Below are 24,172 nucleotides of genomic sequence, written 5' to 3' on the forward strand. Positions count from 1 at the left end.
AGATAGCAGATTGAAGATAGAAGAGAAGGGAGAAGATAGAGATAGAAGATGAAGATGTAGAATCGGTAGTGGTTGGCAGACGCAAAAGTAGTTGGCAGAGAAGGTATGTGGGGGCAGGGAATTTGTTGCCCAAAAAAATGAATGGGGCAAAAACTAACCAAAAAAATTGTCCGAATTGTTTGCACATGACTATGGTACACTTATTACTAAATTTAGTGTACTCTGACACATATCTCATGTTGGACTGTTGTTATTGTACCATGACAATAGACTAATAACGAGATGGCATTTGTTGAATTATGATTAAATAATGGTTAAATAAAATCAATTTTCTTAAGCATTTCTGAATACCCTATTCTTCATTTTTCCATTATAACATTTTCCATTTTTTCCTGTTGTTTGAGGCTATTAACAAAAGAATGTATATCCTCAGTAACATTTGTTTGAACAGCTGCCTGGATGAAGTACCAGAAATTACTTTCAGAGGAATGTCTCTCTCTTTTTATTAATATACTATAGATTTATTTTGACTCAGCAGTGAGCTCTACAATTTTCCTGTCTGATTTAAATTTGACACTAACAGAGAATGTGGGTTATCATATTCAATATGCCAAGTAGATATTCTAGACTTAGTCTTTATTTATTAATAGAGGGATATGAGGTTTAATGGTAGCTCTGGTTAATGTAAGCTTATGCTTATCATTCATTCTTCATGAACACAATTCTGTTGTAAAATGCTGTATTATGAGTGCTCAGCACAAATGTTTCACAGAACATATTGAAATGTCGAAATATTTTTGCCACAGAAATAACCCTACATTAGCTTTCATGAATGTGTTATTTTAGTTCAATAGTGAAAAAAATAGCTATGATGATCTAGTATACACTTTCTTGTGATTCTGGGTTTTATTTGCTAAACAGAGAGTTTATACACTTTTCTGTGCCCGTGGGTTTCATTGATCAAACAGGGAGTTTTAGGTGATACTGGGCGCAATAAAATATCCCACTGTATGCAGGTAAAGTTTTCATTCTGACTACATCTCACTGCTTTGTAACCCCCCCCCAAAAAAAACTATTATTTCTACATATGCCAAATTTACTCACTATTTTGTGTGTATAGTATTATAGTGATGTCATAAGAGTTCCTTCATTCATTCTTGGCACATCTCACTATAGCCCACTGGATTTTGAACTAAGTAAAACTGTATGTAAAAGTTGTTTAGCTGAGAGCAGAGTTCACGTAATAGCTTGTATTATGGATGCATTCTCTATTTGGGTGCAACTGAAGCAGGTTTCAACTCACATGGTCCACTATATAGCAAAAATCTTCAAGAGCATCAGAATAGACTGTACTATTATTATAGACGATAGAAGCATCTTTGCCAAACAGCTTAACATTTTGTTAATTAATTGTATCCCCCATTTCCACAGCAAAATGCAATAAGAAAGGGCAAAGAGGGCAAAAATTGTATGGGGGAATATTGAATGAACTGGACTGCCTAAAAGAAAATGCATATTGGCGTCCACTTTGCAACATGCTAGAATAGTAAAGTAGGTAGGGCCGGCCCAAGACATTGTGCTGTCTGGGTCCAAGGATGAAATGCTGCCCCACCACCATAACCAAGCCCATATCAATTATGCTATATCATGATTACTAAATTCTCATGCTCTCTCACATAGGGCCGCCATCAGCGGGTAAAACTATTACAGTTATAAAAGGCCTAGCTGTCTGTGCCATCTTTGACCCCACACAGCTTTCATGTATGCAAGCTTTGTCCCCAAACAGCTTAAATGTTCCATCTTTGCCACAAAACAGCTTGTCAGTACCCCCAAACAGTCTGGCTGTGTCATATTTGCCCCAAACAGCTTGTTTGTGTCATATTTGGAGAGAAAACCCTAGTAATGTTGGGGGGTGCAATCTGGGAAGGGGGTCTCTCACACTCTCATTCACAATCTCGCAATGTCTTCTCCACCGACTGCTTGTTATCCTGAAATAACATGCCATGGACCCACTGAGACCCAGGTAAGGGCCGGCTTTGTTCCCCCCTGCTCTAGCGTATGTCAGCTAAAAAATTGCATTCCTGAGATAAGACATCTGTTTATTCTTCTTCCTTGTTACTTGAACTAAGACAGAAATCCTGCTAAATCCTCCTATTGAACATTTTCAATTTCTTGCAAATAAAAGTCCATAGGAGTCAAAGGGGAATATTTACCTCATTGTGATATAGCTGAACATGTTGTATTATAAAAGAAACAAACAATAATTTACTGTTACTTATTTATATTTTTAATGACATTTAAATTAATATTTTTCATGCTTTTTTCCTATTTAAAGGAATATTTCAATATAGATATATATTTGGTGTAGTATTGCTTGCAAAATGTTGTAAGGGGTGAGTAATGCATCAATGCATGCAAAGATAAAATATACAAGACATTTTCATGATACACTCATCCATAAACTCTATAAATGATAGATCAGCTAAACAGAAGCAATGTATTTCCGCTCATTAGGCATTGGAAATTAGGAAGAAAAATGCAATTGCAAGGTGATGAAGCCCAGTGTATGGCCCCTATTACAGAGGTTTTGTAGGATGTGCTGAAACAAGGAGCTCGGTATAATTACAGTGAGGCATTAAAATGCCCCAAATGAGTAATAAAAAAGGCATATCACATTTCCAGGGTGGAAAACATGACTTTTCTTGCTTTTAGCAAACATAAAGCAGATATAGCATTTGCAGATAGTTTAAAATTATAGTTAACTGATCAAAATACAGAGGGTAAAAAGTACAATGGAAAGGTGGGTAGTAGATCTGTGGGCCTAGAATAGAATAAAAATGGAATTTAATGGTTTTGATTAAAAACAGGAAAAGTTTTTCAAGCAGCCAGGGTTTCACAGGTTTTGGGAATTGTTCCAAAGAAACCATATACAGCATGTAGATCGTAAGCTTTCCAAGTTTGGGTACTGCAGGCTTTTATTTGTCTTTACAATCATATGGTGGTTTGGAACCCACCTTTAGAAGAGCAGCACACTGAAAGTAGTCCACTAATGGGTCCAAAAACATGGTGCTAGGCATGTGACTTTTGGGCTCTTTGGCAAAAAAAATAAACACACACTTGCTTAGTTTTACAAACCTATCGGGCTCCACTTATATGGCTATGCAATGTATCTCTGGTAAATGCCTCCCTCCTGCTTACAGCAGCTTGGACAGCATTGCGGTCAGATTATCCAGTAAAAGGCAGGTATCTCCAAAGCTTGTGGCCCATAGGCATAAGCCAGCACTTTAGTCAACCTAGCCATGTCAATTCAGATGGACAACCACTATAACAATATTAAACAAAACGTTTGCAGACTTTTTGAATATTTCCATCCCTGACTTCATTTTAGATCATTCTGACTTAATTATAAAGGCCTGATACTAGAGAGCATCTCTTGCAAGAAGGTTCATTAAACTATGAACTATTCCTCCATTCTCCCTACAAACATCCCATAGACAGTTTATATGCTAATAAATACATTTTCAGGTGATCAATGAACGTCCAAAATGTATGAAAAAGATGGATTATTGCTTAAATTAGTTAGATCACAGATGATAATGAAACATTCAGTGTGGAAATGAGTTGTCAGAGGGCCTCATTTGGCTCTTAGCATTTGTGGAAACTCTCTGGACTTGACCTGGAGTCTCAGGGTGAAGCACAGCTTCCCGGGTCTCAGGGTCACTCTCCTCTTTCCCGGGGGGGGGGGCGCTAGCTCTTCCCCTCACAGCCAAACACCTTGTTTGCACCAACCCTTTGCAAATCTACTACCCCAGAAAAGGGGGGAGAGCTTCTGGTAGTCTGTCCCGGGAAGTTCCCAGGTATGGTTTTAAGCAACACATACTCTTTGATTTGTTCAGTAAGCACCTGCACAAACACCTTTAAAATTGCATACATGGTGCAATACTATTGTATTTGTCAAACAATAAACCACCATGGAAACATCTTTCAAAATAATAGGTTCTCCCCTTCAAAATCACTGTATCATTTGTGGCCTCTGGATATATTGTGGTTAAAATGTTGGCCATGTCATTAAAAATGGGCTTACATGGCATGTTTTGTACTACCCTTAACAAAAAGAAAACCTTCCTGCCAAAAATAATAAAAAATGCACTGTTTTCAAAAGACTTTTCTCTTTTACTGAGGAAGAAAGTTGCAGAGCAAGGCAAAAACTATGCATTCCAGGGCCCTGGACAGTGACAGAGAAGTAGGAGGATTTGTGGAATGTTGGCTGTACAAGGAGAGCGTTACCGGCGGTAAAGAAATGGCGGTGTATACACCAGCGAAATAACTCTCGTGGGTTATTTTAGTTAATGCTGGAGAAATAAGCAACACCTACAGTAAGCCAGAAAAAATGACATGCAGTCAAACATTTTCCTCCTGTAGAGACCTCGCTTGTGAGTATAGGGTAGCAGAATGTTCTGTTTGTTATCATACTAACATAATATTTTTTTAAATCACAATTTTGTTGTAGGCCTTTGTAGTAGAGTTGCTAAAAAAGGAATGATTGTAACACAAGACTGACTCTAGGTAATTTGGTTGAATGACATGTTTCATTAAAAACACTACCCAAGCTATTCAACGTAAAAAGAGACAGCATATACTGATTTGAGACTTTTGTATATACCCACACGCATTAATGTTTTAGAAGGTATTCAGCGTTAACAGGTCCGCGTGTCCTCTTACCTGTCCATGGTACTGACGTAGGTCATTTGATATGCATTTTCAATTGCAGCCTGGCTTGGTATAGAATTAGAGAAAGAATCATTGCTACCCCCCTTACAGATGACATTTCCCATATCACTGCACAGTGTACTTGGTTCAATGGTCACAATTCCTGAATCCTTGTAATACTGAGATCTGTCAAAACAATGAAAAAAAAACTTACCATAGGAAAATTATTTTTTCATAGCCCCCCCCCCCGAGTAAGTATAACATAATTATAATAATAATAAACTAGAATACATGTCTGAACAGTATTACAGGGCTAGCACAATAAATGTATGGGAAACTTCTGTACCTTTTCATCTGGGTCTTGATATCTATGGCCCTGTGTAGAAATTCAAAGATGATTTTACAGATAAATAGTGCCAAGAATTCTGCATTCTGGAGGGAGTCAGTTGTGGGAAAAATCGCCCTTTGCTTTTCCCATAATGAGGATTAGGTAAAACCTAAAATATTACAACTAATCAATGTAACACTGGCATTTTCTGTCTTAGAATTTCCCATGTGCAGAGCTAAGTAGCAGAGAACTAATTTAGTGGAAAATTATATTAATACCAAGACAGGGATAATGTGTATGCACAGATAATTAAAGCGAATAGAGACTAAGTGAGAAACTTGAACAAAAAAGCAAGTATGGCACAGACGTCAAGGACAACTACTGTATTTATTTAAATGCAGTCAGTTTCACTCATTACAAGACTAATATGACATCGGAGAAGAGATACTTATGTGTAGCCTCCTAGCTTATTCAGTGCTGTAGGATGTTTTCTTTCTTTGCTTCTAGCATATACCACACAATAAAATATGAGGCCCCAGACAATAGGGGATGCCTGGCAGCTTCTGGCCCGGGGGCAGGTAAAGTCAAGTGGCCCCATCGGCCTCTTGTGCCCACCACCCTCCGGTAACTCACATACACAAATATTTACACATACACTTTGTTACATACACACTAACATACATCTACTTACACATACTCACTAACACACACTCCCTCTCATACACACTAACGCATACACATCCTTTCTAGCACACACTTACACACATATCTATTGGTCCCTTGTGCCTGCCCCACCCATTACTCATATACGTACTGGCTCACATATTTACACACACCCTCACACATAAACACTTACACTAACACACATACACACTTTTACACATACTTACACTGGCACACACACACTCACTAACAAACACTCTAACACACACACACTCATGCTAACACATACACTCCTTCTTGCACACACTTACATATACACATCCATGCTCACACCTGCACATTCATGCTCGCGCACAAACACACATGCACATTCATGCTCACACACACAATTATACATACACTCACTCTAACATACATACTCACTCACTCTCAGCATGGGTGTCCTGCAGGGAGATATTTTCAAACTGTATTCCAAACTCACACTGATAATGGCCACGCTCCAGGTGTCCCAAATGTCTATATAATGTTCCTCCAGGTGCCACAACACTTCAGGACTCACTTTAAGTCCGAAATCAGTGTTCCACCATTCAAACGAGCAGGCGCACATCGAGGAGGAGTGGAAATGGGTATAGCAATCAGCAAAGTAAAAACAAAATAGAATAATTATATGTGCGTCCTTGGACAGCAACAATAACAAAAAAGTTTCTGTAGGGACAGGCTTGACCCGTTTCGCACCTACATGCTTACTCCAAAGCAGTCTGACTTATGGGTAAGATGGGTTAGAACACCCTTTAAATGCTAAAGCTTAATCAATCCATGTGATTTAAAACAATAAAAACATGTTTCTAATCAATACAAAACGATATAAGCGTGTTTCTTTTAACCCTTTTCTTTTAATCAGTGTGTAAGAGTTTTAAATATATACCAATAAGTAATAGACAATTTGTCCTGTATACATCACTTATTACATATGTGCAATAAATAAATATAAAACAATAATACATTAATTCATACTTTAGTACATTTGAATAAATCAATTAATTCATAAATAAATATTACTAAACATATATGAATACATAATTACAAATGATTACATAAATATATAACATATATATATGACTGAATAAAAAAATTGTCATTAAACTCTCAAAGGGACAGCTTGATTAATGGCTTCATAAGTCTGGAATCACTTGCATAAATGTTTAATAGATATATTTGTGTAATGATAGAATATATTATCAAACTGACCTAATTCATTTTTTTACTGGGTAACTGAAATAATAGGCCAAAGAGGAGCAGTAGACAATGCCTTCAATCTGAATTTTGGTAAAACCGTTGGCACTGGCTCTCATAGAAGGCTCAATTAATTGTGGTCCTTTGGTTAAAAGAGTTCATAGGATTGTTGTGCAATGGATGGTTGGGTAAGTAGCTCCCTCTGCAGCGACCATGGACTAAGGAAATTGTTAAGTATTATATATACTTATGTTCTGTTTGCCTATTGTACAGCAACTGACTGGCTTACTGTAACGGTTTTTACAATGTTAAAGTAACAGTAAAAGAGTGTACATAGCATGCAGGAAACCCCACAGAAATACCTAAAATGTAGTTTAAAATCCCCGGCTTATGCTAATATCATTCAGAAGGTAGCGGGGGTAACACTGTATTTTAGGAATTCTCACTACAGATACACAGCTCCTGTTTTGGTTTTTACATGTTATATTTGTCTCCAGGGCTCCAACTAATTTGGATTGAAAAACAATATTAATTTCACTGCCAAAAAGTGGATGAAATGCATCTGTGTGCAGAGAATTGGGAAAGTATACTCTGTAAGAGGAGATATCATCTATTCCACACTTAATGGTTTAACAAACCGTATTTAATACATATATCATAATCAGGGAATCAATTACCTAGCAATGTTGTTGGTGATCTGTGGGGTCTATAACCGATGGGAATACACTTTTTTGCGGTCTCGTCTTACATACATAATAACCATATGCCTATGCCTTGCATGCTTAAGTTTTCCTCCTTGTATTAACCTGTATAACTTTTGCTGGAAGGTTGTTCCACTCATCTATTGACCTCTCAAAACTCAGATTTCCATCTGTACCCAAAAAAAGCAACGTCAAGTTACACTTGATGTTACTTTTAAACCCCCGAATATGTTATTTTCCAATTATTACCATGCATTGAGATTAGCAAAATGTAATATTGCATAGTAGAATTAAACAAGGACATAGTTATAAATGGCTAGGCCTAGGGTGGCGGATTTAGAGGGCCAGGAATCCGTCTTCTACAAAGACTGTGGCAGATAAAGCCTCCCAATGTCCTGCTGCACAATGGGCCAGTTACAGGATGAGCTCCACAATCGGCCTACTTATACTATGGAGGCTGTGCCATCTCAGCACATCCTCCATAGACGTGCGCCATGTCTTAAAGGCATGCGGTTATTTTTTCTCATAAAGATGGAGGCCATATACAGATTCTTGGTCTATTATTGCATGACTTCATGCTGCTCAAGTTCCATTTCCTAATATAATTGACTTGTTTTATGTTAAGGATTCCAAAGGATGGTGTGTTTAATTAGCGTCATTTACTTTTACATTATGGAATAGAAAACTTTTTCAGTACGTCTTGGTGGGAAACAATTGTTCTTGTAAAGAAGTCTGATACAGCTTTAGCTTTAATGCCTTTATCAATGTTGCTCAAACCTGGAGCACACTGGATTATGAAGCTTATTAAATTAATAAATGTGTACAATATAACTTGCAAGATTCCGGGTAGGATAAGGGACATGTGAAAACCCTTTGCTGGCTGAATGTTATCTCCAGCTGGGAAATATTGTCTGTGTCATTACTTTTTCTAAATATGTTGCATTATCTCTTCCATTTTGTGTTGAATTTTTTAATTACAAAAAAAACAAACACGTCTTTTTTTTTTTGTAGTTGAATACGACAAAGAGTTATCACCCCGACTACGACATCATAAAGAATTCAAGTTTAACTTGTCCCAGATCCCAGAGGGTGAAGCAGTGACTGCTGCAGAGTTCCGCATTTACAAGGACTGCATTCTGGGCAGCTTTGAGAACCAAACTTTCTTAATCAGTATTTATCAAGTATTAACAGAGCACCGAAACAGGTATTTGCAAACGTAACGGTAATGATAGCAATTTTCAAGAATTTATTTAGCAACAGTTATGATTTGAAGAATTAAATGAGTTTTCATTAAATCATCATAGACATCAAAAAAAACATAAAAAAGATTCAGTGGGCTTGGTGTACTATTGCATCCTAAGTAACAATTTGAATGTTTTTTGTGATTGAATAGTATATCCACCGGGTCCATAAGGTATTAAGTTGGGTCAAAGTATTCCCATACTTTCTGAGGTATTGTAGTTATATATGATTTGAAACCAATTAGAGTATTTTATAAAATGCTGATCATTAGCTTGAATAATGTATACATCGTAAATGAACCAATTATATTATTCATATTCAGCTGACTATAATTGATAAGACTTCCCATTAAGCCACCACATTTTCTATCAGGCATGCAAAACATAGGGCAACTTGGCCAGCTACTTGGTAATGATATGTACTGGCACGTTTTGGAATTGTTATGTATCAGTTTAATTAACAAATACATTTATTTTCTAAATGTATCCAGTTCTATAGTAGAAGCACTTGCAGTATTAATATATATATTAAAAATATCACATATATATTTTAAATATATTTTAAAAATACCACAACATATGTAGAGAAATGCATGTAGAAAGCCAATGTTTAATTAAAATAAGATTATAAAGACTCTGTGTTACTTGCTTTGAAGTAAGGGACATAAAGGGGTTTAGCAGATTACATTTTTTAAAAAAAACTGGTTTAATTAGCGTCCCATTGAATTGCTGGCAACGCGTGACAATTGTTTTAACACCTGGGTAATTGAAGACTTTAAATTTCAGCCAGAATACTTCAAGATGTAATTAAAATCTGAGTGGAATAGTTTTGCTATGTCATGTGTTAAGATTTTTGTATGCTAGGGAAATCAAGGAAATTGAGACTATTATATATGTGGCTCAGGAAATCAGGCCCAGTTAATGTTCAGTTCGCACACATGTAGGGAAGGGTGATTTATAGTGTCATGAATGAGAAACCTGGATATAAAGCGCCTTTTAAAATGATTATTATATTATTTATTAACAGTACTTATTCACATTGTGAGCACATATAGTTTTGAGGTATTTTTGAGGTCTTGTAGATGATTTTTAAATATGGTGTGATAATATTCACCCCTGTATTATATTCCATATACTGAATATATTTTAACGTATCCAAAGCCTCACTTATTGAGTGGGGGGGTCAGTATCTTTCCATACCCTAGCAATAGCCAACATAGCAATAGCCAACAATAGCCAACATAGACGACCCGGCTTTCATACCCTCTCCGGAGGCACTATTGCTTCATCCCTCCAATTTTTCGTTTGCCAGATATAAAAGAACCTTGTCAATCCATTTAATTAATGCTGCTAAGGCTATAATTACGAGATTTTGGAAATTGCCTTATCCTCCACCAGTCGGACAGCACCTTGGAGCATGTCGGTTTTAGTTTTGTTCTTTGTTGCTTTCTTACCTAGGTAACTTCTCATTTGAGAGGTTATCCTAAACCTTTCATTCTCTGTAATAAGTTTGATAATTTGCAGGGTTTTTCTTTTGACTGTGTTATTTTATCTCTGACACATTTTGTTTACACCTGCATAAGTGTTCTATGTGAACTAGATGGAGATTTCGCTATTTTGTCAATCTTGCATACATTGTACTTTGTACATATGATGTCTTCTTTCTGTAATCTGTACCATATTGTTTAAACATTGTGCTGTACTGTATACAACTGCTAAATAAACAGAAGATTGATCCAGTAAGAAAGAACCATGTCTGGGGGAATCCCCAAAATGGACACCTTGAAATGAAGAAGCAAGGAAATATTCAGGGTACTAGTAAAAATCTGACCACAAATCTCTTAAATGAACCTTCCCTAACAGTAAGACTTGAACATAATGGGGACTCCCCCGGTGTAGCTACTCTCTTGGGAACAACCATATACTGTATCTGTAATACTTTACTGTATGCTGGTTCTGGAGGCACTAGTAATAATAATTGGATGATGATGTAAAGCACTGTGCTGTATATATATGCCTCCTAGTAGAATATGTGGCCTGTGTTTATAGAATGAAGTGCATATCAGTAAAACATTCTATTGTTTTCTCTCTCTCGTTCATACAGTAGGGAATCTGATTTATTTTTGTTGGACACCCAGACAGTATGGGCTTCAGAAGAAGGTTGGCTGGAATTTGACATCACTGCAACGAGCAATTTGTGGATTATGAACCCTCGGCACAATCTTGGACTTCAGCTTAGCGTGGAAACCACAGATGGTGAGCTGTGGTTAAAATTCTAAATGTCACGTTCTAGCTGAGACTAATCAGGGTGAATGGCATACTAAAAACGTAATATTTTTGCCAAGATCAAAGCACAATATTATATTATAGGCTTGTATTAGGATAGTTAACATGCCCATAGGGTTAACAATTCATGAGAAGGCATGAATGAGAAAACATACGATTCCCACCACAACTTCACTGTTATATTTAGGGGCTTTTTATCTCCCGATTGCCCAGCATGTCCCTACCTGCAGGTTTATAGTTCCCTTCCTTGTATAATGCTGCAGACAGACATGTTAAAATCTTAAGTAACGGAATTTAACAAATTAGTTAAAATATATCAGGGCAGGTTCTCCAACATGTAGCTCACAAGCAACTGAATGTTTCCCTCTTGCTCAGTAGATGGCTCTACTATGTCCCTTGCCAGAGAGTTTATCACATGCCACACCAGAAGCAGGCAAGGTTTGTACATATTTATCCTGATGCAACCAACCAACTTGCAGTGCGAGGGAGTCAACAGGTCTTAAGCTACCCACTAAGGTGGTGCAGAAGTGGTGCCCTTTTAAACTGACCATAATATGCAAACAACATCTGTAGTATAGTATGTTACTAATGAGACTACGCAAGTTGCTTAATATACACTAGCTCATCTTTCAAGTAAAGTTATGTTTTTAAACGAGCACATAAGTGAGTATTAATTTCACACAAGGCACAGTCATTTAGATCCAAAGCTTGCAGGTGGGGGTCCTAGCACTTTGTGTTACACAACTGTGTGAGGAATTTAATTATACACTTTTTTAAGTTTGAAAGCACATGAAGTGAGGTCATACAGTTTCTCAGCCCGATGCAAATCAATCCTCTCCCACATTGATATGTAACAAGTAACTTTATTATAACTTTCAAGTCTACTGTAAACCCATTACTGACATTGACTGGTGTCAAGGTGCTAGACTGAAAAATGTCAACCATGACATTACCAGCTTTTGTAAGTGATGAGCTGTGTGATCTGAGAAAGCATTATGTATCATTTGAGTTGGTCCTTCAAAGTCTCAGAAAATGGTGCTTTGGTAGACTGTGCTCTTTTTATATAACCTCTTCTGGGCAACTGATAAAGCAGTCGGGGTTGTATTGGATGTCTATGGTTATTACATGAGCAGTCATGTGATATTTATTTTTGTGCAATGACTCATCAATTACAATGGCTTTTACAGTGCCTTGATAACTCATTACTAGTGCTACTTTTTGGGTTATCACAACCTGGCATATAGTCTTTTTAAACTTTTAGAACAACCCATTAATCAAATTCTTCTGCAGTAAAGCAGAGAAAGGAAATTAATTTAATACAATTGTGTGATAAGTTTCAGATAGAGTGTGTATCCATGGAATCTCGTGCACAGAACATTGAAGTGGTAGAAACAAAGAAGCTGATTCCTCAATTTTCTAATTCACCTCCTAAAATCTGAAGAACAAATATGTGGCATGTATGACAAATCTGTTATAGCAGTCAGAGTCTAAAAGTCCAGTAAATAATTACATTTCACTAACCTTTGGCTTCCTGAAAACAAACAGTTCAACTAGTTATCTAAAATCATGTCCTAGCAGGGACAGGTCTATGCAGCCAGAGAACAGCTGCATATTCCAATACTCCACTTTGTGTGTGTGTGTGTTATACATGGGGTCTGTATGGTGTTTAAAGGTTGAGAACTTAGTATGAGGCAGGATAAAGCATCCCAAAAAACAGGCCAATATATTTGCCAATTAAAAGAGGCATCTTGCACTACTACATCATATGTATTTCCAGCATTTGATGGTGTGCCTTCCTCTGGCAGGTAGTATCTACTAAACATGGGCAGCATGCCCCTCACCTTGCAGCACCTCGGACAGCTGCCCCTCTTGCTCCAAAGAGGTTACATCCCTGCAGCATGTCATGTCATATGCCCTTCACTCAGACTCACTTGTGACATACGTCTTATTTTAATTTCTGTGCGTTAAATACATTCTCAGTAACTCTGGCTTTGCTACTTGTATTTGTCATGAGGCTTTACTGTCACTTCACATACATCATTTTTTATCATTTTTTTTCTAGGTCAGAATGTTAACACCAGAACCGCGGGGTTGGTTGGCAGAGATGGCCCTTATGACAAGCAGCCGTTTATGGTGGCCTTTTTTAAAGCAAGTGAAGTTCACCTAAGGACAACAAGATCGACCGCAAGCAAACGCAAAAATCAAAATCGAAACCGCTATACTCAATCACAAGATGTGTCCAGAGTATCCAGTGTAACAGGTAATAAACCTTCATACTTTGGATGAATTATTATTCATTTAGATTTGGAGATTAAAATCAGTCTTTGAGTTAATTAAAATAGATGGTAATATAATGATAATATAATGTATAATGCACAATTCCACAAATATGAAGCACATTGCACAATGTCATCCAGAAATATAACATTTATGAGATGCCATTACAACATTTTTAAGAAAATGAAAATATAGAGAAATAGACGTCTTCTAGTAAAAAAAAAAAAAAAAAAAGGAAATCACTGTGAGTACTAACCAACCTTGATTCTGAACTATGGTACACTGAAATTATAAAATATTTAGAAGACGATCATGCGGGTGAAATATGCCTAAAATAAACATGTGGAAAGTGTATATACATAACTTAATGGACATTAATTCTACTGTTTTAATGAAGCTCTCGGGAAAATATACTTATATATTTTTAGTGATTAATGTTAAGTGTATATTGCATTACTCTGAAAATCACTATAGAATATATAGAAAAATAACTCAAAAAAATATAAATTTACCAGTTGTACGATAGTGGTCAATGGAGTTCCTTAGGAGGAGAATCACCAGTGTTTCCCATGATGGAAATCTTTTTAAAGGAACACTCCAGCCATCAAATGCCTTTTTAATGCGTATGATAGCTGAGGGGTCCCTTTAAACTTACTTGTGGTCTCCATTGCAAATGGATACGTATTTGCCCTTTTTTCCACCCCCAGCTGTTTTCCCTGGAGGAGATGCGTTCAATTGAAATGCTGGCTCGAGAAATGCTGAGAGACTTCCTGTGCGCATGCGCAGAAATTCTTCCTATTGATTTCAGTGGGAGCTCTGTTGTGCCACTGATTGGCTACATCTGCAAAATCCCACCATAAGCATTTGCTTCTTGGCCCAAACTCAGCTATTTTCCATGCAGGAGATGTGTCTGCCCAAATGCATCTTCTGGCACTTAATATACTTACCACCATTAAGCTCCGGTCCTTGTTTAGCAAATGTCAAGTGCAGAGTCTAATAAGAAATCAACACTCCCCTGCCCACTGATTGACCATGGAGGAGGCAGGGAGCTGCAGCTTTAGAGTTGCGGTTTCCACCTTACGTGAGTTTCTTTTTTGAAGAATGCTTGTTAAGGTACTCATTAAGAAATATTCTTCTTTGGTGTGGCTGACATGGACAGCCCCTTTAATTTAAAAACCACTTAGTGCAGGTTATGCTGATGACATCTTTATTACTGATTGCTTACACATAATAGTCTTAAAATTATTTTCCTTTACCATGTGTAATATTCTACATTAGCTGGTTTGGTCCTTTTTATTGTCTTTTAACTTGCATAGTGCATAGTTGATACACTCAATGAATTTGTATCTATATTCCTTGGTGAGTTACCCTATATATATACTAAATATTAATTAGGAAATATATCCCATGACACATATGAGCTCTGCTGCTTGTAATTTATTGCATCGCTGATGCGACGTCCATCGTGTAAGAAAAATTGTTCTGTCGCTTAAATATTTTTATGGAGTACGACGATTGCTTTGCGGGCATAAGAATGAAAAGTATTTGGATCTGTGTGTTCACAGCTGAAGAGAGTAGTCTTTTGAGATTACTACTCTTTAAAAAGCAATAACAAACAATTGACATAGGTGATGTGTAATTCTCTAGGGTAAAAGTGCTCCAGCTGTGAATTTAACTATCCAAAAAAGTTTTCTGCATCACAAATTGCTGGAAAGCCCTGACAGTTCAGTCGTGACTACATATTAGCATGAATCACCTACTGTTGCTAATGCTAACTACATAAAAACATTTTAATGAAGCATGTAGAGCTCCAGAGTAACCTCATATAATGGTGCATGTGCTACAGTCTGTATTTTCAAAAAAAGAGACTTCTTTTGTATGCACACTGCATGTGAATTCAATTTATCCTAAGCGTGTAATCTCCTAATTATGGGGAATTTAGTATGGAAAATGTAGCTAGCACGTTTCTACTATATACATAGTAATTGCAGTAATTCCTGTACATATCGTCCTCAAAGTTGATGTGTTAGAAGCAGGACTGGGTCAGAGAATCTCCAAAACTGCAGATCTTGTGGTCTGCAATGGTTAGTACATATCAAAAGTGGCCCAAGGAAGGAAAAAGGGTGAACCGGCGACAGGGTCATGGGCATCCAAGGCTCATTGATGCATGTGGGGGGCAAAGGCTGGCCCGTGTGGTCAAATCCAACAGATGTGCTACTGTAGCTCAGATTGCTGAAAAATCTAATGCTGGTTCTAATAGAAAGGTGTCAGAACATACAGGGCTGCATAGCCGCAGACCAGTCAGGGTGCCCATGCTGACCCCTGTCCACTGCCAAAAGCACCTACAATGGGCAAAGGAACTGGACCACAGACCTAAGCATTGTTGCAGACCATGTACTGTACATACTTTCAGGGACAAGATATTCCCTAATGGCACCGATTAGCCATAGCATTATGACCACCTTTCAGCAGGATAATGCACTAAGCAAACATTGTTCAGGAATAATTTGAGGAACACAACTATGAGTTCAAGGTGTTGACTTGTCCTCCAAATTCCCCAGATCTCAATCCAATTGAGCATCGGTGGGATGTGCTGGACAAACAAGACCGATCCATGTAGGCCTCACCTCACAATTTACAGGATTTAAAGGATCTGCTGCTAATGTCTTAGTGCCAGATACCACAGCGCACCTTCAGAGGTCTGGTGGAATGCATGCCCCCGAGTCAGGGCTGTTTTGGCAGCCAATGGGGGACCTACACAACATTAGGTAGGTGGTCATAATATTATGGATGATCGGTGTATATAGGCCAGTCCCACAGTTGTATTAATGCTCGCTGGTAAAACTGTGGCACAGTTCAGCTGTCCGTAAAATCCAGGCGGGAAAGAGCTAAGAGTGGCACTTCTACTGCCTTATAAACCCTTTGCCCTCAACATTATTGCACTCAGCTGTCCGGTGAATGAACATGCCCACACTATGCCCACAGCAGTCATATTTCCCCTTCCCTAATGGCCCCGGCGAGGCTATGACATGCATAACTCACCATGTTTTGGGCTGTCTAGTGAGATTATGGATGCTTTTTTTAAGGTCCCCGTAGTCTATCCTGTAATGGATTTACTTAATCCTCAAGACCAGACTTGTCTTAAAATCACTGCTACACCTGCTCATTAGTAACTGCTAAAAACACAACCAGGCAGCTTACATCAAACAAGACCACCATATTCTGCATCGAATCAGTAAGTAGCTGAAACATGTACATTACGACTGCATGTTACGCTGGATTCAATTCCCACAGATGAACTTAAACTGGCCTGAGCTTTATAATTAATCGCCACATATTTATCATGGGTTAAAAAGTAAGCAATGTTGCCTAGGGCATAAAAGCACATCTGGTGATGATTGCCTAAAACCAAAGGCCTTCTCTGATTTTTCTCTCCCATCTGTAAGCAGCCATAACTATTTAGATGCCAGAAGACAGATCCCTGTATTACAGTGCCATAGTTTCTACTTTGTGTTGGCTCCTCTGGGGTTAAACTATTGTTGCAATCGCATGCTGCCTTAATTTTTGAAAGATTATATTTAATAATAGAGAATTAGAATGATAATGACTTGAAAGTACAATAGAATGCTTTGTCAATATTTTACAGATGTGTGACCATGGCAATTCATTGTTTCCATTACTCAGCAACCACAAACAAGAGAACATGGAGATTTTGCTTTAAAATGTTCATTAAATATAGTAATTTTTCATTTGTTAAAGTACATAGTACCATAATGGCAAAGACTGAGGCCATGGTATTAAAGGGGTCTACTACTGTCAAACATGCACATGATGCTACTGCATCGTCTGCCAGCCGTCCAAGGTGGCAGCGTACCATTTATTTTATATTCACCAGCCCCCTACCAGTCCAAAGACTCTTTCTTTAATTTGTTTAATTTTGCAGACTTGCTTTTCAGGACATATATACTTATAACATTGGAGAACTCTGTGAATGTAGGCCAGAGTTCCAAATTAGAAGCATGCGTTTTGCCATCATCTGTGGACAATTTATGTATAAAGAAATGTAACAATAGTATCTTCCAAGCTTTAGATGTTTGACTGTTAGGATAAAATACTTCAAGGTGTCTTCATTCCATGATCAGATTGTAATCAATGAGGTGTGTTCACTAAAAAGTCGAGTAGTCAGCCAAGCTTAGGGTTAACTCAACTGACCAAAATAAACTGAGTTGTTTACCAGAGTATGCAACTTTAGATTTTGTGAGTTTCCAGCAAGTTCAACTTGATCTTCCATATCCTCTCTTGAAACCTACAAAATTATGATAATATAACCTGGCACATATCTTCAGTATGTGAAAAGATGGTCATGTGGGAGATATAATTGAGGACTGTGCTGTGATAGCTCAGTGTGCCGGTGCATATATAACAAAATAACCAATATATTATATTTGAAAAAACATTTATGTACGATGGGACCAGAATTTTTAGCATTCTTTTCCTGCATGATGAATCCACCGCTTCATCTTATGCCTCCATTTTATTTTTTACATTACTGTCCCCCTTCTTGGAAGCTGATTACATCAGGTAGCATTTGTAAGGATGGCCTGAGATCAAGTGAGGAGGGTCCAGAACAGGATACTTAATAGACTTGTGCGTTCAGATTGGTACAAATTGCAAATTTTCCGAATTTTGGCAAATTCAGCGATTCATACAAAGGCACGAAAATGAGGCCAGACCTCCCACGAAGCAGATGAAAACAAAGCAAAAAGCTCCGAATTTTCCTACGAAATTGCAGGCCCTTTTACTCACACTCTCATTCACTCTCACTCCTTCTAAATATTTCCCTACCTTCTCTGCCGACCACTTCCACTTCTTCCATTTCCGCTTCTGCACGTTCTTGTGTTTCATCCTCTCTCATCTATCTTCTCTCTTTCATTTTTTCTCTTTTATCTTCTGCCTACTATCTTTGTCTGCATCTCCACGGACAAAACCTTGTGCAAACTTCCGCCCAAATGGCGGCGCTTCCGGTGAAGTCCTTTTGCCCGATCCTACAATGAGGGGGGGGGGTCACAGAAATTGCGGTGATTTTGCTGGAAATTTACCTTAGGGCGAAATAGCCACTTTCAGTGTCGTCCTCTCACCCGATTGGAGGATCAGACATAACTTGGAACGAACTTCCACCAAAATATTGTAGCTTCTGGTGATGTCTCTCCCCTGATCTTCCAATCTAGGCAGAGGAAGTCAACGAAGGCGAGATTTTGGCGTAAGTTCACATTAGGACGCCACCATTTTGACCAAAGTTTGCGCAAGGCTATGTCTGATCATCCAATTGGGTGAGAGGACGTCGCCAACCTCGCCACCATTGGTGGTGCTTTCAGTGATGTCCTCCTCCGATTGAAGGATCAGGCGAGAAGGACGTCACTGGAACCCCCACCATTTTGGTGGAATTTTATGCCAGGTTATGTCAGGTTATGCGGACGAAGATAGAAGATAAAAGAGATAAGATAGAAGACGCAGATGTGGTTTAGAGAGAGTGTGAACGAGACTCAGATTGTGAATAAAAGTCAATGGGGGCACCGGGCAACATTCCCAAATTAAAAATGCCGGAATTGAATGGGCAGGGGATGTAATTCATTGCCTGAAAACAGGCCAAAAACAAACAGAAAAATGAGTCTAAATCATTTTGGCCCATTTGCACATGTCTACTACTGATTGATATCTTACAATAGTCTCTTTTAAAACAATCCTGAAAAAAAAATTACATTAATTAACAAACAAAAGTATAAGCTGCTTTGGAGTCCTACCTTTTAGTATTGAGGTTTAGCTTGTGCCTGGTTCAACAAGCTAAGCTGGCCATAGATGAATCCTGACACTCCGTACAGTCAATTGTCAATTTCATTTTACTCAAATGAACTGCTGTAAATAAACATTAATATTACCTGTCCAGTACATTTAATCACCGAATTAAATTGTTACCCTTTACTTTTGAAAATGATACTTCCAAATCCTCCCACGTAGTAGATTGTAATTTATATACTTATTCATGAAGTTGCTTGCACCATTCTTCATTATTGCATGATGTGGGAGTTAAATAGTTAATAAAAAATGTAAATTAAAAAGCAGAAAACTGGTAAACGTGGGCCAGTTATAGTTTTCCATGGAAAATCACACTTTGTAAATATTTATATGTTCTTTGCCAGCACTAAACTTAAGAAAAGCTGTAGGAAATCTTAAATTGCTTCAGATGTATATGTGGGAGGGAAAACTAAAGACTCATGGGGTCGGAATTTGCTTTCTTTAAAATAAAACACCAGTGACACTGTTAAAAGAAACAGCTGTAGTCTGTCACCAAGATAGTTTCCTAATTAAAACCTTCATATTGATAGACTTCCAAATATCAGGCCCTGATAGAGCTACAATGAAATGGAAATGAATGACTTTATAATTCTAAAACATCAATGGTTGTGAATGGAATAGTAAAACCTCATGATGATCAAGGCAACCATTTTGAAGTAGGCAGAATTCCTTCATGAGGGTATAATGGTTTACTAACAGATTTTCAGGATACTTGCGAGGGCCAATTTTTTTTCATTTAATCTATAATTGTGTAAAAACTGAAACCCTTAGATGCCATCATTAAAAAAAAAGTCAGAAAGAAGTACACTCTCACTCACACTTACACCTCACATTCATAGTCCCTGTGTTTGACTCCTTTTGTCTTCACACTACTGTGTGGCTCCTCTTGCTGCAGTGTTACAGTACCACCAGTAGGTGGCTTTGGACTGTTACAAAGCAGTTTGATACAAGGTGTGTGTGTGTGTGTGTGTGTGTGTGTGTGTGTGTGTGTGTTTGCAGTGGCAGATTATCCAGTAAAGTACCAAAAATTGAAGCATTTTAGGTCCTTGCCTGATGAACCTAATGGCAAAATAATGCTTATTAATGTACTAGAATATGCATTGTTCATTGGTGGGGCACTAAACTGTACCGTTAACCAGCATTGTTCTTCCTGTTATGGTTTTGTGTAATTATATCATTTATGTAGACAGAATGTTACCACCTTTACTAGTGCTTGGGGAATGCTTATAAAATGGTTTGGCCTCAGAGACAATGTTCCTCTTTCTCTCTTCCCATTTTTGTCCTAAAGTAAATTTTCCTTTTACCCACTGAGGTCTAAGTTTGGTTTAACATAGAAAGAGAAATGTATTGAAATCTAATACTAGTGTTGATTCCTCAGATTTACTTTAACTCTGCACCTCCAAAGTTCAGAACAAATAAAACACTATGTAATTTACATGTGAAATCCTTACCCGTGTCCTTACATGCACTTCAACCTCTGTGGCCTCCAAAGTGTTTCTGTTTAGAAAGGACTATCTCAGGAACCCAAAGCCCTCTGCATCTTTCTCTACGTGTTTTTGAACCAATTATTTTGGGTAACTGTTTCTTGTTTTGATCTCCAACTTTTCTAGGAGTGCAGAGTTTGTTGGGTATCAGCACAGCTGTATCTATTACCAGCAAAATTGAAAAAATACATATAACAATATACATGCATACACTCAACAAAATATTCAGTGACAAAAACTCTTCTATCTGTGTCGCGTGTGTTGGGAGCAGCCCCACTACTGTTGTGAGGTAATGTGATGTCACCTTATGTGACCTTGTTGAGCACCCGTCTCATGGCCCAACAGTGTTAAAAGACATGGTTATAGTACTGCTTAAAGAATTCTAACCTTTCCCTGCTTCCCATTATGTTTTTTTTTTTATTTCTGTTTTAATGTGTCAGCTGAAGCATCTGCTTGAGTAGGTAGACAAAATTATTGGTGTCTACAGCCCTGGACCAGAGCCGAGAAAACCCCAGAAAAAGAGCTCTGCATGTTTATTCAATGGAAAATGCACATAATTCTGGTATTCAGTGTAAGCCACGATGCCCAAATGCTATTTACAAAGTATGCACTGGAATGGGATACATTTCTCAATTTAAACCAATAGACATATAGTAGGTCAATTATAATGGGTGAATCGTAACTGTTACACATAACTGTTCATCTCCAACCCTAACTCCACACACCTGGTATAAATCAAGAGAGAAATGAATTGTGTCACCTTAATAAACTACTTCATTCTCTTAACTAATCTGGAATTTCAGTCATTTGAAGTCAGTCATCAAATTATTTTATTAATATTTTGTAGGTGATCCTAAAACTAAAATTTTTACCTATTCTATGTGTCTATAATGATATGTTTACGCCCTCAAACATCTCCATACATGAATGAGGACCAAGCTATAGTAACTGTTCATTGAAGTACAACAGTGTGTTGATTAACAAACAGAATCGAATATATATTGGCTCAGGTGCACACAAAGCAGCAGAGCAGTGCAGGTGTTGCCTTTGAATAGCCATAAAAGGAAATGTTTCTGATGGAACATTGTTTGATGACATCAGATGTTCTAAAAATATGATCATTTACAAAGTGCTGTATTTCTCAATCAGTTTCCATGAAACATAAGATATCCCTCAGGTGCATACCTTAAACTGAAAAGCAGAGCTTCTGTTTTAAAATTACTCTCCTGATGAGAAGACTGTGTCTTTTGGTTTCTGCTACGAAGCCAAAGCACAGAAACGTGATCTAAGCAGCCAATGTTTTGTTAAAGCAGATGTTTTTACACTCAGATGTGGCTTTAGCCTCAGATTTTATGAATTGCTGTGTATTATATTGGGGACTTGAGTGAGTCTCTGGTAAAAGTCTGAACTGTAGTGTCTTGATTTCCTAAGTTCTACATGTGTTAATAGTATAGCCCAGGGATGTGGAACTCCAGGCCCTGAGGTCCAGGAACAGATCAGGATTTACGTAATTCCTTGCTTAGAACACTAAATAATTAATGAGTTCAAACCATTTAGATTGAAGTGCAAGTGCCAATTCTGGGGTATCTAGAATACCTGACCTTGTTCTGGCCCTCAAATCCTGGACTTCCAATATTCCAGATAAAGTTAGATTGCTGACTCTCAATTTAAGTCCTAATTTATATATTCATGAAATATGGTAGAATAAGTCCTACTATACCATTAAACCTGTCCAAAATAAACAATCAGTTCTTTTTCCTGGCTTCTGTTGTTTAACTGATTACCAGTAAAAATAAAATCTATGCTATTGTCATATTTGGTGACATGCATCCATATGTTGGGTTTTGACCACAATACTCTTGATCCTAAAAAGTGTACAGTTTTGTAGCAAGTAGGCATATTTTAAAAAAAAATCAGTGCAAAGTGTTGTTTTTTTGTTTTCTCTTTATTATTAAATGGAGCCTTGCAAAAGGAGAAACCCCCAAATGATTTTCAAAGGATGCCAACCTCAACGGTCTGCGTTCTGCCATCTAACATGTCTTCTTCTACATTAATCCATCTCTATCCCCTGTATCTTCCTCTCCACCTTAGTTTACCACAAGGGCCCGTTTGTAATTGTGGGGCCCAAAGAGCTGCCACATTTGTACACAGTTAAAGATAATTCTAATGATATGATATATAGGGACAACTTATAGCCATACATTGCTGTTTAGTCTTCAGTGTCGATGTTCAACACAGGAGATGCCAAGGTAGTATCATTAAGAAAATGGAATGCTTCTTTATATGTCTATTTGCTGTTAAAGGTAACTTAAAAAGTGCCAATGTCTTTATTTTTTAAAATGGTATTATTGATATCTATGTACTTTTTTCTCCACTAGATTACAACAGCAGTGATCTCAAAACAGCATGTCGGAAGCATGAACTGTACGTAAGTTTTCAAGATCTTGGATGGCAGGTGAGAGGCGTTTACTATAGCAATACTAAAGCCTTGTGATTTTATTTTCCTTAATGCAAGGATGCAAAAGAATTTTTACCTGATTATTCATCAGAAAACTAAATAAGTATATATATATATATATATATATATATATATATAATATTAACCCCTTAATGACAAAGCCCGTACATGTACGGGCTCAAAATGCATTGTTTCCAATGGGTTTAGGGACCGCCCATTGTCCTTAAGGGGTTAAATTATATAATGAAATTGAACATAAATCTAAAACAATGTCAGGAAGCCATAAAGCAGCCACCACACTGGAGGCTGGACCTTCCGTGGAACTATGTCTCCTTTGATTTCCACATAGCTGTTGGACAGCCAAAACTGCAACTGAGCATCTTGGTAGTTGAAATTGATGAATAGATGAAGACCTGCTTTGATATCTACCTCTTTAAAAGGACATGTGCCAAAGTTGCAAATTGAATGCACTCCTTCTGTAATTGAAGAGACAGATTTCATGGAGAATACAAGAAATAAGAAAGCAGAGGCACATTAATATTACTATATGACCTTAATAGTAATTTAATGAAGAACATTAAAGCTAGATGGAAAAATTTTAATCTTAGAAGGATATACTTATTTTAGGGAAATTATAGACAGGAAGATATACCCCTTTGTTTGAACTTGGTTTCATGTGTATGAAGGGTTATTGGTCTTGAGAATCCGTTCCATTTTTTAAAAAAAAAGGTAAATTAGACATTTTGTTTTAAATTTGTTGATAGTCATATGTTAGGGAGTTAAAGGGGAGTTATGGAGAACTTATCCAAGATAAAGACAAAACTGAATCCCATAGACAAATTCTAAAATTTTAAGCTAATCAGCTTTTTCTGCTCCGACATGCACAAAATATTTAGCATAGTATATATGTTTACAGGGCATTCTATGGACATTGTCCC

General features: G+C 37.5%; 1 protein-coding gene across 1 annotated transcript in view; it reads left to right on the forward strand.

Moving 5' to 3' along the window:
- BMP6 (bone morphogenetic protein 6) overlaps positions 1 to 24,172 on the forward strand; it is a 63,359-nt gene that overhangs the window by 36,250 nt on the left and 2,937 nt on the right. Inside the window, exons 2-5 of the mRNA XM_053466563.1 lie at positions 8,647 to 8,839; positions 10,981 to 11,132; positions 13,225 to 13,422; positions 23,155 to 23,231. Of these exons, the coding sequence (XP_053322538.1) occupies positions 8,647 to 8,839; positions 10,981 to 11,132; positions 13,225 to 13,422; positions 23,155 to 23,231 (620 nt within the window). The remainder of the gene's footprint in view (positions 1 to 8,646; positions 8,840 to 10,980; positions 11,133 to 13,224; positions 13,423 to 23,154; positions 23,232 to 24,172) is intronic.

The sequence above is a fragment of the Spea bombifrons genome, chromosome 5 (genome assembly GCF_027358695.1).
Source record: "Spea bombifrons isolate aSpeBom1 chromosome 5, aSpeBom1.2.pri, whole genome shotgun sequence".
In the NCBI taxonomy this organism is placed as follows: Eukaryota; Metazoa; Chordata; class Amphibia; order Anura; family Pelobatidae; genus Spea; species Spea bombifrons.